Here is a 13,535-nt window from a genome sequence, read left to right as displayed (position 1 = left end):
AATACTAAACTTCAACGTAGTGCCTAAAGCCTTCTGAAGTTGGCATCAGAATCGAGATGTGAAACGTGGATCTCGATCTGACACTATCGAATGCAGCACCCTGTGAAGTCTAACTATTTCATCCACATAGAGATCGGGCAAGCTCTCCAAACTCTGACTGATTCTGATCGGAAGAAAATGAGCATTCTTCGTCAAACGATCCACTATTACCCAAATGACATCTCACTGTTGTCGAGTCTTAGGCAACCCCACAATGAAGTCCATCAGGATATCGTCTTACTTCCACTCTGGGATCTCAAGTGGCTGCAGAAGTACACCATGTCTCTGGTGTTCGATCTTCACCTACTGACAGGTGAGACACCGAGACACAAACTCCGCGATGTCCTGCTTCATCCCATTACACCAGTAAGTCCTATGAAGATCTTTAAACATCTTGGTGGAACCAGGGTGAACGGAATATCTAGACCTGTGAGCTTCACTCATTAGCTCCTCCTGCAATGCCTTCGGAACCCACCATCTGTCTCCAAACATGATGGTCCTGTCTTCCTCTCAGCGAAACTGTGCATCTGGCTTTTAGGCACTCTCACGTGACTTCTCAAAATTTGGATCGACTGACTAAAGCTCCTCGATCCGATCTATGATCTCTAGTCTTGCCTGCATCCCCGCACACAGGATGTGTCCAGAATCATCCGCAAACGGCTGTCCTCTGACAAACTCCTCGACCAGATCCCAACTACGTCCAATCATGCTAGCTGTTGTGACCGACTTCTTTCTACTAAGCGCATCTGCCACTATATTCGCCTTACCAAGATGGTAAGCGATGGAGAAATTGTAGTCCTTCAAGAACTATAACCACCTACGCTGCCTCAAATTCAAATCCCGTTGAGTAAATATATACTTGAGGCTCTTGTGATTGGACATAGCCTCAAATTGCTCTCCGTAAAGGTAGTGGCACCAAATTCTCAATGCAAAAACCATTGCCGCCAACTCCAAGTCATGCGTGGGGTAAATCTTCTCATGCACCTTCAGCTGCCTAGATGCATACGCTATGACCTTTTCATGTTGCATGATGACACAACCCAGTCCGGTCCCCGAAGCATCACTGTACACAACGAAACCACCTATCCCAGAAGGCATCATTAAAACGGGTGTCGTGGTCAACCTTTTCTTCAGCTCCTGGAAACTGTCCTTACATCGAGGTGACCACACGAACTTTACTCCTTTCTGCAACAATCGAGTCATAGGGACAACTATACGCGAGAAGTCTTGAATAAATCGACAGTAGTAGCCCGCCAATCCCAAGAAACTCCTGATGTCAGTCACTGTCTTTGGCTGCTCTCATGACAAAACAACCTCTACCTTGGTTGGATCAACCTCGACGCCCCTTTCAGATATCATGTGACCGAGAAACATCACCTATCAATCCAGAACTCACACTTTGAGAACTTAACACAGAGCTGGTGTTCTCTCAGTGTTTGTAATACGATCCGCAGATGCTCTCGATGCTCTTCTATACTCTCCGAGTAGATAAGAATGTCATTGATGAACACGATGACAAACGAATCCAGCCATAAACTGAAAACCCGATTCATCAGGTCCATAAACGCTACAGGGGCATTGGTGAGTCCAAAAGACATAACCAGGAATTCATAATGCCCATATCTGGACCTGAATGTTGTCTTCAGAATATCCTCTGTCTTGATTTTCAACTGATGGTACCCAGAATGAAGGTCGATCTTCGAGAACACTTTTGCCTTCCTCAGCTGATCGAACAAATCATCGATCCTAGGCAATGGATATTTGTTCTTCATTGTCACTTGGTATAGCATACAGTAGTCGATACAAAGTCGCATTGAAACATCCTTCTTGACAAAGAGGACCGGTGCACTGCAGGGAGACACACTCGGCTTGATAAAACCTTTGTCAAGAAGCTCCTGCAATTGCTTCTTCAGTTCTACTAACTCAGCAGGTGTCATGCGATATGAGGCTCGAGAGACTGGTGTCGTACTAGGCACTAGCTCAATCGAGAACTCAATCTCTCGGTGCGGTGGAAAACCCAACAAATCCTCGGGAAAGACATCCGAAAACTCACGAACGTCTATTTGCTCCAAGGGTGTCGCTTGACTGTCCTGAGCGGACACACTGACCAAGAACACCATACAACCCTGCTTGTGGTACTTGGAGATCTTTAATGCAGAAACAATCTTCACCTCACTTGTCGTTCCGATCAAATGGAAGGACAATGCCGACAAATTGGGACATTCTAAGATAACCTTCTTACCCCGACACTGGAGGGTAGCATTATGTCTGGACAACCATTCCATACCCAGAATGACATCATAAAACGTCATATCTAGTATGACCAAGTCAGCAAACAATTCATGCCCCTCGATCACAATGCAAACTGCCGGAAATACTTCTTGCACGAAGAGGATGCACCCATAGGTGACATCACATCAAGAGCCTTTTCAAGGCTAGAAGAAACCAGTTCGAGCAATTTTGCAAATGAAGTAGAAATAAAACTATAGGTTGCGCTTAAATCAAACATCACATGTGCAAAGTGATCAGCGATTAAGAAGATACCTTCGATCAGGTCAGGCTCATCACCCTGGGTAGTTGCTATAGTTGTGTAAACTCCCCCATTGGTCCTGCCCTAACCTTGTTGCTGCTGAGGCCTCTGTTGTTGCTGCTGCGGTGGCTATTGCTGTTGTTGTCCTCCTTAAGCCACTGGCTTGTTCGGACATAATAGAGTGATGTGCCCTAGTTCCTGACACTGAAAACAGACCCCCTTGAACATAGGGCAAAAGCCCAGTTGATGGCTCTTGCCACACTTGTGACACACCGGGGCCTTTTCCTGCTGCCTCTGCTGCTGGGGTTGACCCTGTTGTCGCCCATCGCGGGTCCGCTGCTTCTTGCCGCCTTGCATCGTTCCGCCTGTCGGTGGGTTCTTCCTCATACCGCCCGAAGAACCACCTCCGTTGCCACCTCCCTTCTAAAATATGGTCCTGGACCTCTCTCAGTCCTCTGTCAGGACTGTGGCTAACTCGATCACATCGGCCAAAGTAGTAGGTCGACTCATCAGCACATGAGTCTGCAAACCATCCTTCAGCTCGCGCTCATATTTCGTTGCCCTCGCCTTCTCATCCTTGAATAAGTTCGGGCAGTACCTTTCAAGGCTCCAAAATCTAGTGGTGTAGTCCACCAGACTCATGGTCCCCTGAGTCAAATCGAGGAACTTCTGTTGCATCTGTTCCTCGGCGTAAGAGGAAAAGTATGCGTCCAGAAACTCTTCTCTGAACATCTCCCAGGGAATCTCATCCCAGTCGGCGAACTTCACCCTTCGCAGGGTGTCCCACCACGTCTTGGCATCGCTCTTCAGACGGTACGTGCCAAATAGTGTCTTCCTGTCCTCGGGAACAGGTAGGACGTCGAACGCTCGCTCCATCTCCTCGACCCAGCTCTTTGCTGCCTCTAGGTCGGCCTTTCCTGAAAAAAATGGCGGATCCAACTTCAGGAACCTCTCGAAGGAAACTACGTCTGCGTTCGGAACGACCTCAACAGGAGGATCATGCGCCGCTGCCTGCACCGCCTGTGCTGTCTATGTCGCCTGAGCCGTCATGGTCTCGGTCAGGGTGTGAATGGCTTCCATCATAAGGTCTCTCTGCTTCTGCAAGTTTGCGGGAGCACCGATGGAAGATGAAGCACCTCTACGTGAATACGACATCTACAACGCACATATTTTTCGCACAAAATTAGACCCTTACCGATCCTACCCCCTTGGGGTTGATCCCAAATAAAAACTTTTCATACAATTACATCAAACGTTTTAATCACACCATAAGAGAATTACTCATGAATACAAACAAGCATAAAAGATTCAATACTTAAATAAGAGTATTAAATAGCCTTACCAATGAAAGAGACTGCTCTGGAGTACGAGGCACGACTTGCTGACACTTCAGGAAAGGGCTCATTTACCAAAATTTAAAAACTTAATGCTAAAGAGATGGTAAAAAATGTAAGATTTTGTGGTGGCTTTGATACCAAACCTGTAACGACCCTAATTCATACTCCTTGAAAATGCGGAAATATATATATATATATTTTTTTCAAACCATTGCTAAAATCTTCCCAGAAACCCGAGGCCTTTACAGTTCCACTCTCAATTGGATAAAACAACCAACCACAACAGAGCTTACATTTATCATTTACACCAAACCAAACCTTTATTGAACTAATGAGTGATAAGTCTCAAGACAATTGCATAAAGGAAATATTCATAGTGCAATATCAACTAAATGAAACAAAAAGGAAATAAAAGTAGAGTCACGTTGTCTATTTGTGATTTGTCTAGCAAATGCGTGACACTCGTAATCTTCCCCAGAAGCCAGTCGTTTCACTGATCACCTGCGACTGCGAAAAATCATAAAAAGAGGGGGTCAGAAATCCTAAGAATTCTACGTACAGATCCCTCTAATGAAAATAAATGAGCATAAAGAACACATATACGATTTCATGCAATAATTTAGAGTCATGCAATTATGAAAATTACATAATTCAATTAAGCATTCATGCAAATCTGAAACATTTATTAAGCATGAAGAATATAAATCAATAACAAGGATTACAATTTAAGCAGTATATTTAACATGCATTAGAACTTAAACATCAAGCATCCACCAACATGTAACAATTAAGGGAATAGATAAAAGATGTATGTCATAATGTATAGCAAGAATATGCATGATTTATGTACAATGCATAAACACTTTATTATCTTTTATTATAGTTTTTCTTTCCATATGCATGTTCTATTAAATGCATACAATTTAAGTTCATCTTTTTAATTACCGTTGCCCGTAGATACACCAAGTGGATACAATTTTCTTAAGGTCAATTTAGGTTTCCAGGGTAACTTAGCACACGAATTGTATTTTATTACTGGGTTACAAACTTAGCCCTCGACCGAATCACTTTCGGAATATTAGACCTCCATATCTAATGTCGAGAACACTAAGGACAATCCACGCCCATAAGTGTCACTTCCTTGGTATACCAAAACAACAGCTGTGTCGAACATACCACCCTCAGGTAAAGTGGCAGACTCTCCCTAAAACCGTGGCTAAGAGAAAGAACCTCAATATCGGGTTCAGGGGTCAAAGTAAAGCACACAGAGTTTTTGTATCCTCGTGGTCCCCCAAAACTGAACATCTAAGATGTTCATTCTTTCGATAGGAGATCTCAGTATATATATTACACTGTTCTTATTCATTATATTTTTAGTTGAAGCCATTTATTAAGTTTTGCAATTCTACATGCAAACGCAAAAACTCGCATCTACCCCTGCGAGAGTCATCACGGGGCTCCCGCCCGTGTAAACACATTGAACGGTGCAATACAATGCAATAAAAGTAAATATGATTTTTGCGATGCATTTAAATTGATAAAGGAAAGAGCAAACCACAGCTTGGCCCTACCAAGCCCACGATGATTCATTAAGATCATCATTGCACCCTACGCAAAAACCATAACATCATGCCATAATTTACATGGTTTCTAACTACACATTCATAGATGCAAATTTGTTGTGTGTGTGAAACAAGGATATTTAAAAGCATGTTCACATTCAATTTATGTGAGAGTGGCAATTGCACGCTTTCACTTAATGCACATATTCAATTTAATGGCATGCTTTCATTCGTTATGCATTACTCATGTCTTTTGCATGCACATATTCGCCTCAAAGCATAGTTTCTTTAAGTGTGCATACAATTGTCAATGCATAGTACCCTTTGAATATGCATAGGTTCATATCAATTACATGATATCAATAATCTTGCATATACATGTCAATGCATATTCTCATTCATTTTTTTTTGTATAACCATAGCCTGCATGTTAAGATAAAATTTTGCATATATTTAGCAACTGCAGGTTCAAATCAAGCCACTTATCAAATGCAAACATATGTGTAGATACACTTTCATTTTGAGATAAACCTAATGCATAATAACTTTTAATGCCCTGTTTCCCTTTTTTTTTTTAGAACATACACCTCAATGCAGATGTTGTTTCTCATTGAAAAGAACATTAATGCACACAACACATACTAAACCCCTTTGTGATGCAAGGGTCCAACACCTGCACACACACTTATATAATTTTTTTTTCTTGATGAACTCTTACCTCTGGTTCACGCCCAGCCGACTGATAGTTGGCTGGGGGTGTTCCTTCTTTTTTTTTTAAAGGGTTTACACCCAGTCGGCTGGGGTTCCAACAGGCCTAGCCGACCCTGGTCGGCTGGGTTTGCTGCAAACCTACCCCAGGCCAGGCCTGCTTGCTGATTTTTTTTTATAAGGAACTGCCAACACCCAACCGACATGGCTGGGCTCTGGTCTAATCCAGCCGACTTAGTCGGCTGGACTTGGCAGGGCACAGCAAAGCGCAGGCTGAGCCTGCGTATCACTTGCCTCTGGCAGTCAGCTGAGTATCTTTCAGCTTGCTGCCAGCCGACCCATGCCCTTGTACCACACATCTTTTTTTCCATGGATTCCATCCAAAAAAAGCATAAAATCGAACCGGGGTTCGATTTCTCATCTATTTTCAAAGGAGGAGACCCGTACCTCAGAAATCCTAAGCTTTGGAGTTGCCGATATTGCGAGAAGAAGATTTGCCGGCCACCGATCCTCTGGTCCGGCGCGATGGAGGTTGCTGCAGCGAGTTGGAGGGTGCTTCCACCGGCCTCGACTGTTCCGACGCCGTGAAGGGTTTCGAGAGGGAGGGTGAAAAGGCGAGAGAGAAGGAGAGGAGAACGAGAGGGGGAGAAAAGGGGTTCGGCACTCTCTTTCGTAGGAGAGAGGGGTCCCGGAAAGGGAGATTTCCTTCCTTTCCCCGACGGTTGCGCATGACTCCTCCCCTTTCGTCCATCGCGTAACAGCACAAAAAAAAAAAAAAAAACCTTCGTTTTATCGGGCAGACCCTGCCCCTTTTAACTTAAGTTTTTTTTTTTTCCGTTTCACAGGGCACGGGTCGGGTTCGGGTCCGAGATCTGGGATCCAAACTCGGTCTGGATTCTGGATCCGAGACATCTTTGCGAAATGGATCCGCATGTCGGATCCTTGCGCAGTTGCATTTATTTGATAGTAAAATTTGAGGTTATTACACTCTCTCTCTCTCCTTTCTGTCACCTCTCTCACGGTTCTCTCTCTCCTTGTTGTGACTCACATGAACCCCAGCCCTCACTGGAAGGATGGTTGCACCTTGGTAAGGGCTCAAACCCTTCTAGCCCCTAGACGCTATCTAGAGGTGCTGTCCATCCGGTAATCCGACTTGGTGCTGCTCCCTAGCCGTGGTTTTGTTGGTCCAACTATTTATTCCTGGGCTTATGGATAAGGTTAATAGGACCTTACTGAAGTCTTATTTAATAAAAAGAATAAGGTTAATAGGACCTTACTGAAGTCTTATTTAATAAAAAGAACTTATCCAAAGTGAAAAAAGAAACTATAATGCAATGCACTCCTTTTCCCAAGGGGGGGGGGGGGGGGGCGCTTCTTGGATGGGAGGTGGTCTATCCTATTATATGGATTTATGCTACTACAATATATGATATCTGGTAGGATATAATTTTTACATCTTTATGAGCCTCAGTTTGGATCTAGATGTTCATAAATGGTCTGAATTAACTATTATTCATGACCCAAATCCACAATGAATTAGGTCTAAATGAATATACCTAAATCTCACTATAATGGATTCAAATGCATGTGATTTTCATATTTAGAGCCCCAAAATATTTGGAATATAACATTGTGACTTGTCTTAAGAAACACCAAATAAATTGGCTTGCAGAAACTTAAGATCTGCTTAGTTCAAAAAGGTTTTTATGTAAGCTTTCAGAACAAACTCTTTGAAACTAAGAAAAAACAGAATTTGTAATATTTGACGTTGTTTTTAATTCTTGCAATGAACAAGACCAATGATATCATTCAGTTTGGTTAAAATAAACTGGTTGAAGCTAAGTCCATATCCTGATTCTATTATTCCTTAATTAAAGCAGGTCCAATCTTTCGTTGCCCAACAGATACTCTATGAGCTCAAGTATTTTTAGACTTATCAGTTGAACATTGCAAGCTTGGAGTTGATGACAAACTGTTCACATATAAAAGCATTAAGTAGTGGCTGGTCATGAATCAGTGGATGGTCATGGCGTGCCCTTATGGTTAGTACACTGCTAATAGCCATTTTGTGCAATTGTCTCCCATGACATTAATGAGACGGTTAGTTGCATAGTTCTGAAGCTATTAGCATTATATTAGTTCTTATTCTCAAACTATTAAATAATATATTTCGAGTTAACCAAGTCGTTACAATCCTATGGGGGGTTATGCCCCAGCTTGATTATTAAAAAAAGAGAGAAAAAATCCCAAGTCGTTGTCAACTTGTCATGAAGTGGCACGGAACCCAAAATACAACAAAAATAAGAAAATAAAAGGGACTAAATGCACAATTCATTTAGTAAAAAAAATGAACAACATATTTGAACATTCATAAGAACACAAAGAAATAAAATAAAATAAAATAAAAAAATTTATTAATAACAAAATATACAAAATTTATAATACATCCTCACTACCAAACATTCAAGCATACACTCATATTTGAGCAATATATAGAGGAAGACATAACGCTAGCCGTTATGGCAAATCCCAACAACTAGTTTGACTATTCAAACTAGCCATTAAAGCAAATCCCAATGGTCAAATTAGCCGTTAAAGCAAATCCCAGTGGTCAAACTAGTCGTTTAGAGCAAATCCCCAACGACCAGCTTGGTTAAACAAATTTGACCAAAATCAATAAAAAAATAAATACAAAACTAGTCATTTAAATAATGACTAAAAAGTATAAGAAATAAAAATACCTATTCTACCCCTAAAAGTTTACACTAAGTATACTTAATCTACTTAAACTAAAGATTAAATATCCAATAGGTATACCAAAGATATACCTTAAATACAAATAATTACAAATATAGAGGGAGTACCTATAACTATACCTAAGTATACCGCGTAATAACACCACAATATTACATCTATCTTATCAGTTATTGCATAGATAAAAGTGCCATCAACCTGGCCATGGCTGGTTTTTATTGTGGCGACAAATCACCCATGGATCAATAAATGTATTACCAGGTTCCTCCTTGGCACACCTGTAGAAATAGGTAGTCCAAGGTAAAACAAAAGGCAAACAACCTTGACAATCAGTAAGGGTCATTTTTGTACCACTAACTGCAACAAAGAAGAATATGAGTGCATGCCATTTATTGCAAGCAAAACTCCTTATTTATCTCAATCTATTAAAAAAGGGGATGTACAGCCAATGATATTTTATGGAGAATGATACTGCATTCAGGTGTATGGCACTGATGCTTGTTGTTGACCATGTTGAGTCCGAAAACAGTAATATTGGTTTCATTCAAGGGTGATTCCAACTTACACCAGTTTCCCTTGCCACTAATAGGAGTATGTTGTTTAAGATGGGTGCCCTATCGTAAGGAGCTGCCCAAGCATCTGCGTTGAGTCCTTGATCAGCACCATAAAATCATGCTTGGTAAAAAATAAGCAAGGTTAGGAGTAGGACTACAGAGGATGGATGATACTACCCATCTGGTTATCGTGCCATTGCTTAATGCTAGAGAATGCTATAGTACTCATGTACTGTTTTTGGTTAAACGGATGGAAACTATGAGCAATCTGTTCTTTTTATTTGAATGCTGCAAATAGAGATTTTTATTCATCATGTGCTGTTGTCAAATTTGCTCTGGCCACCACTCATGTATATGGGTCTCTTGATGGAATGCTTCACTTTTGGATGCTTCAGTATCCAACTTCTAGTTTCTTTTTAATTACCATAAGTCCATAACTTAGCTAGGAAAAGGAAAAAAAAAAACTATTCAATTCATTCAGGTATAATTTTTGTTAATAATGCATGGATGCTTTCTGAACCATTTTACTTAAGTTGTATTTAGCAGTAGCTATAGAAAAGAAAGACATATGACTTATCTTGTTCTTGTCTCATATTTTATCAAATTTTGAACAAAATATATATTCTCAACTGTTTCAACAATTTAAGTCTATAACTGTACCACTTTTCCTTTATGGTCTACTATCTATTTATTTCATTATGCCTGCTTCCTGCAGTTTGGTCATCCCGAATGGATCGACTTTCCAAGAGAAGGCAATGGATGGAGTTATGACAAATGTAGGCGACAATGGAATCTTGTGGATACAGATCATTTGAGATACAAGGTTTGAACATTTCATTGTACAGCTTGTGCTCGAAAATCAGTATAAAAATATTGACCTTTGGTTATCGGATCTATTAAGAACTTTATCTAATGTAATTGGAAACCATGTAAAAGAAATATGCCAATTTCTCTATTTGGATACCATTAGATTGATTTTTAATTTGATGTATCTGATCAAATAGATGGGTGTTCTGATGCTTGCTTGGATGAATTAATATTGCATCAGAAAAAGCATCTGTCACATAGTCAAATGCACTATATTCCACTGTCAATCTCCAGTGGTTGCATTGCTATGAGGGAAAGTATAGTTGCAAACGCCGCGGCTTGCTACTTCATATTTGGGGCATGATCCTTCTTGTGCCCTAAATCTTTTCAGTAATTACACCTTATTTGCACTTGTAGGCCTTTAAAAATTGGAACTTAGCTAGGTTGCAGTTACTTTCTTTAAGGAACCCAATAACCATGATTTAGCCTGAGCATTATGGACTATCCATCCATTTAGCCAAGTTGATGTTACAAGCTATTGGTATTATAATTTCTAACATAGTTATGAATTTTTTTAAAACATTCAAACACTTCGGATTTGAGTCTAAGAATATCTATGTATGTCTACTATAATCATCCACAAAAATAACATAGTATGATACTCATCCTTTAGGCATAACCGGTGTCAGTCTCCATACATCTGAATCTATTAACTCAAACGGTTCTTTAGAAACAATGTGACTAGGTCCAAAAGGCAAATATTTCATTTTCCCAATGATGCAATCTTGACAAATAAAATATTTTTCATTACAATTTTCAACAAATGGAAACAAGTACAATTTTGACATACTTGGATGTCCTAATTTCCTATGCCAATTTTTTATGTCTTTCTTTTCAACAAAATTACAAAAAACTTTGCTTGATAACTCAAGATTGTCTATGAAGTAGAGATCCCCACTTTTATGGCCTCCCCCTATCGGCTTCCCGGACTGGAGATTCTGCACCAAACAATCTCTAGATGAAAATGAAAACCTACACCCATGGTTGGTGATTTGAGAAACAAATAGAAAATATAAATTTTATTTTGGAACTACTCTAATATTTGAGACAAATTTTTTGAGTATTTTGGGAAGAATTTTGCAATGTTCTAAAACTTTTGATTTTTAGATAGGTTCCATCGGTGGTTGAAACATAAGAATCATTTAGGTTAGCACAACATTCGGATAATATGGACTCATTTGGATTCATATGAAAAGTTGCATCAGAATTAAGGATCCAAGAGGTCTTACCGGGGTCCATGCAAGTAGATATGTCTGCACTGAAGAGGGAGGAAGAATGATTCTTGAATAGTGGTTGTAGTGCATTCATAAGTTGAGCAAACAACATTGATCCAATACCTTTAGAGCTTTCATCTATACCACTTTTCTCAAAGGATGGTTTTACGAAAATCACCTTATTTTCTTCTCTTCTATCTTCTTTCCTTCTTTTTGGGCAAAAAGGCTTGATGTGGCCCTGCTCGTTACAAAAATGACATGATCTTTTTTGGTTCATACTCATTAGAGCCTCTTCCAAAATATGGTGGCTTATAGGTTATTGTATGATTTTTGGGTTTTGACATAACAAGAATCAAATATTCATCTTTGGAGGAAGTGAGTTTCTTTAACTTATTTTCTTCCATAGTCAATTATTCTAGAGTTTCAACTATGGATGGGGCTTATAGGGCATACCTAGTTTTCTCAAATTTGGGTCCAAGTCCATTAACAAATTGATAAAAATATTCTGTTTTGATTTTTTTTTCATGGAGCTCAATGTCCATAGGACAATGTCATTTAGGCTCTAAGAGAGCCGACTCATCCCAAAGGAGTGATAGAGCATTATAATATTCTCTTATGCTTATGTTTCCTTGAGTCATAGTATTAAGTGTCGTAAATTTCGTTTGGGTTTGATCCAGACCCAAATTGAGATTTGCGTGATTGACGTGTTTACTGAGACACACGTGTAATTTTATATTTTGTTGTAGGACAGATATGTTCATAATCGAAATACTTTGTAACCTAATACATAAATATAAAGTATCGCCAGGTCACATATGATTGATGAAAGCGTGAACGTGTGCAGCCCAAAACCTCTCGGCATCCCCTTCCTCTACTTCAATGTCTTCTTCTTCTACTACATTTTCTTCTTATTTTTATCTTCATTGCAGACCAACACAGGTGAGAACTCATGTTCTAACACATAGTCATAACTTTATTTTGAAGGTTACATACATGAGCACTATTCTTTAGGGAATACATATCTTGGAGATATTTTTAAGCATCATTAGCAAAATCAAACTTTGCCAAATTAGAATACTTTTTTACTATGTCGCATTGGTACGGGTGTGGGGATGCGACACTTTAGAAAAACTTAGGTGCGGGAAGTGCGGGAGGGTATATATATAATTCTTTACAGTTAATAGTAACATTAATGAAATAATTTTTTTTTATCATATCATCAATTCATCATGTGTTAAATCAAATTAACAATCTACAATCGCTATTCTTCATCAATAAAAACTAACACCACAATTAAATCAACCTAAATATATTATGACTACGCTAAGTGAATTAAGAAAACAAGAAACAATTAAACAAGTAAAGCAGAAAAACAGTAAATTATACTAATAAAAGAAGCAAACAATGCATAATTACATACCAAAAGTATATCGTACACAATATATATGACGATGAGTTAATGATCCTAATAATTTTATGCTTCATCATCAAATTCATTATAAGAAGGAGAGTAAGCTTAGATAAGTCCATATTTATAATGTTGAAATCATGCTCCTTCTCTAAATCACACTCCTCTGGGTTTACATCCCAAACTTTGGTTGATCCTTGCCTGTATTACAATTAAAATTTAGAAATGCTAAATACTTGCATATTTAAAAGACGAAACTAAGAAATAGTCAAATAACTAAGCGAACAATTAGTACTTATATTCCTCATTGGTTTGCGAAAGTAATCAAAGATTAGAATGAATAAAGACTAAATACTCTGCATGCTTGCTGATGAGTTTGTTTGTCTTCATGTTGTAGATTTGAGAATATGTGCTCAAATTTCTTTCACAACAAGAAGAACTAGTAGGCTGAGATAACAATCTCAATGCAAGACGTTGGAGAAGAGGCGTTTCTAATCCATATGTTGACCACCATGTGATAGGATCTATATCCTCCTCTCTCTCTATATTAATGTCTGTCCAT

General features: G+C 39.3%; 1 protein-coding gene across 1 annotated transcript in view; it reads left to right on the top strand.

The window, feature by feature from the left end:
* Window positions 1-13,535, top strand: part of LOC149832633 (1,4-alpha-glucan-branching enzyme 1, chloroplastic/amyloplastic-like) — a 74,953-nt gene that overhangs the window by 27,233 nt on the left and 34,185 nt on the right. The window contains exon 9 of the mRNA XM_090013279.1: window positions 10,200-10,307. Within this exon, the coding sequence (XP_089869405.1) occupies window positions 10,200-10,307 (108 nt within the window). The remainder of the gene's footprint in view (window positions 1-10,199; window positions 10,308-13,535) is intronic.

Source organism: Nuphar pumila, chromosome 7 (genome assembly GCF_984573655.1).
Source record: "Nuphar pumila chromosome 7, dmNupPumi1.hap1.1, whole genome shotgun sequence".
NCBI classification, from domain to species: Eukaryota; Viridiplantae; Streptophyta; class Magnoliopsida; order Nymphaeales; family Nymphaeaceae; genus Nuphar; species Nuphar pumila.
Note: the sequence above shows the minus strand (reverse complement) of the source record. Positions and strands in the feature narration are given on the sequence as shown.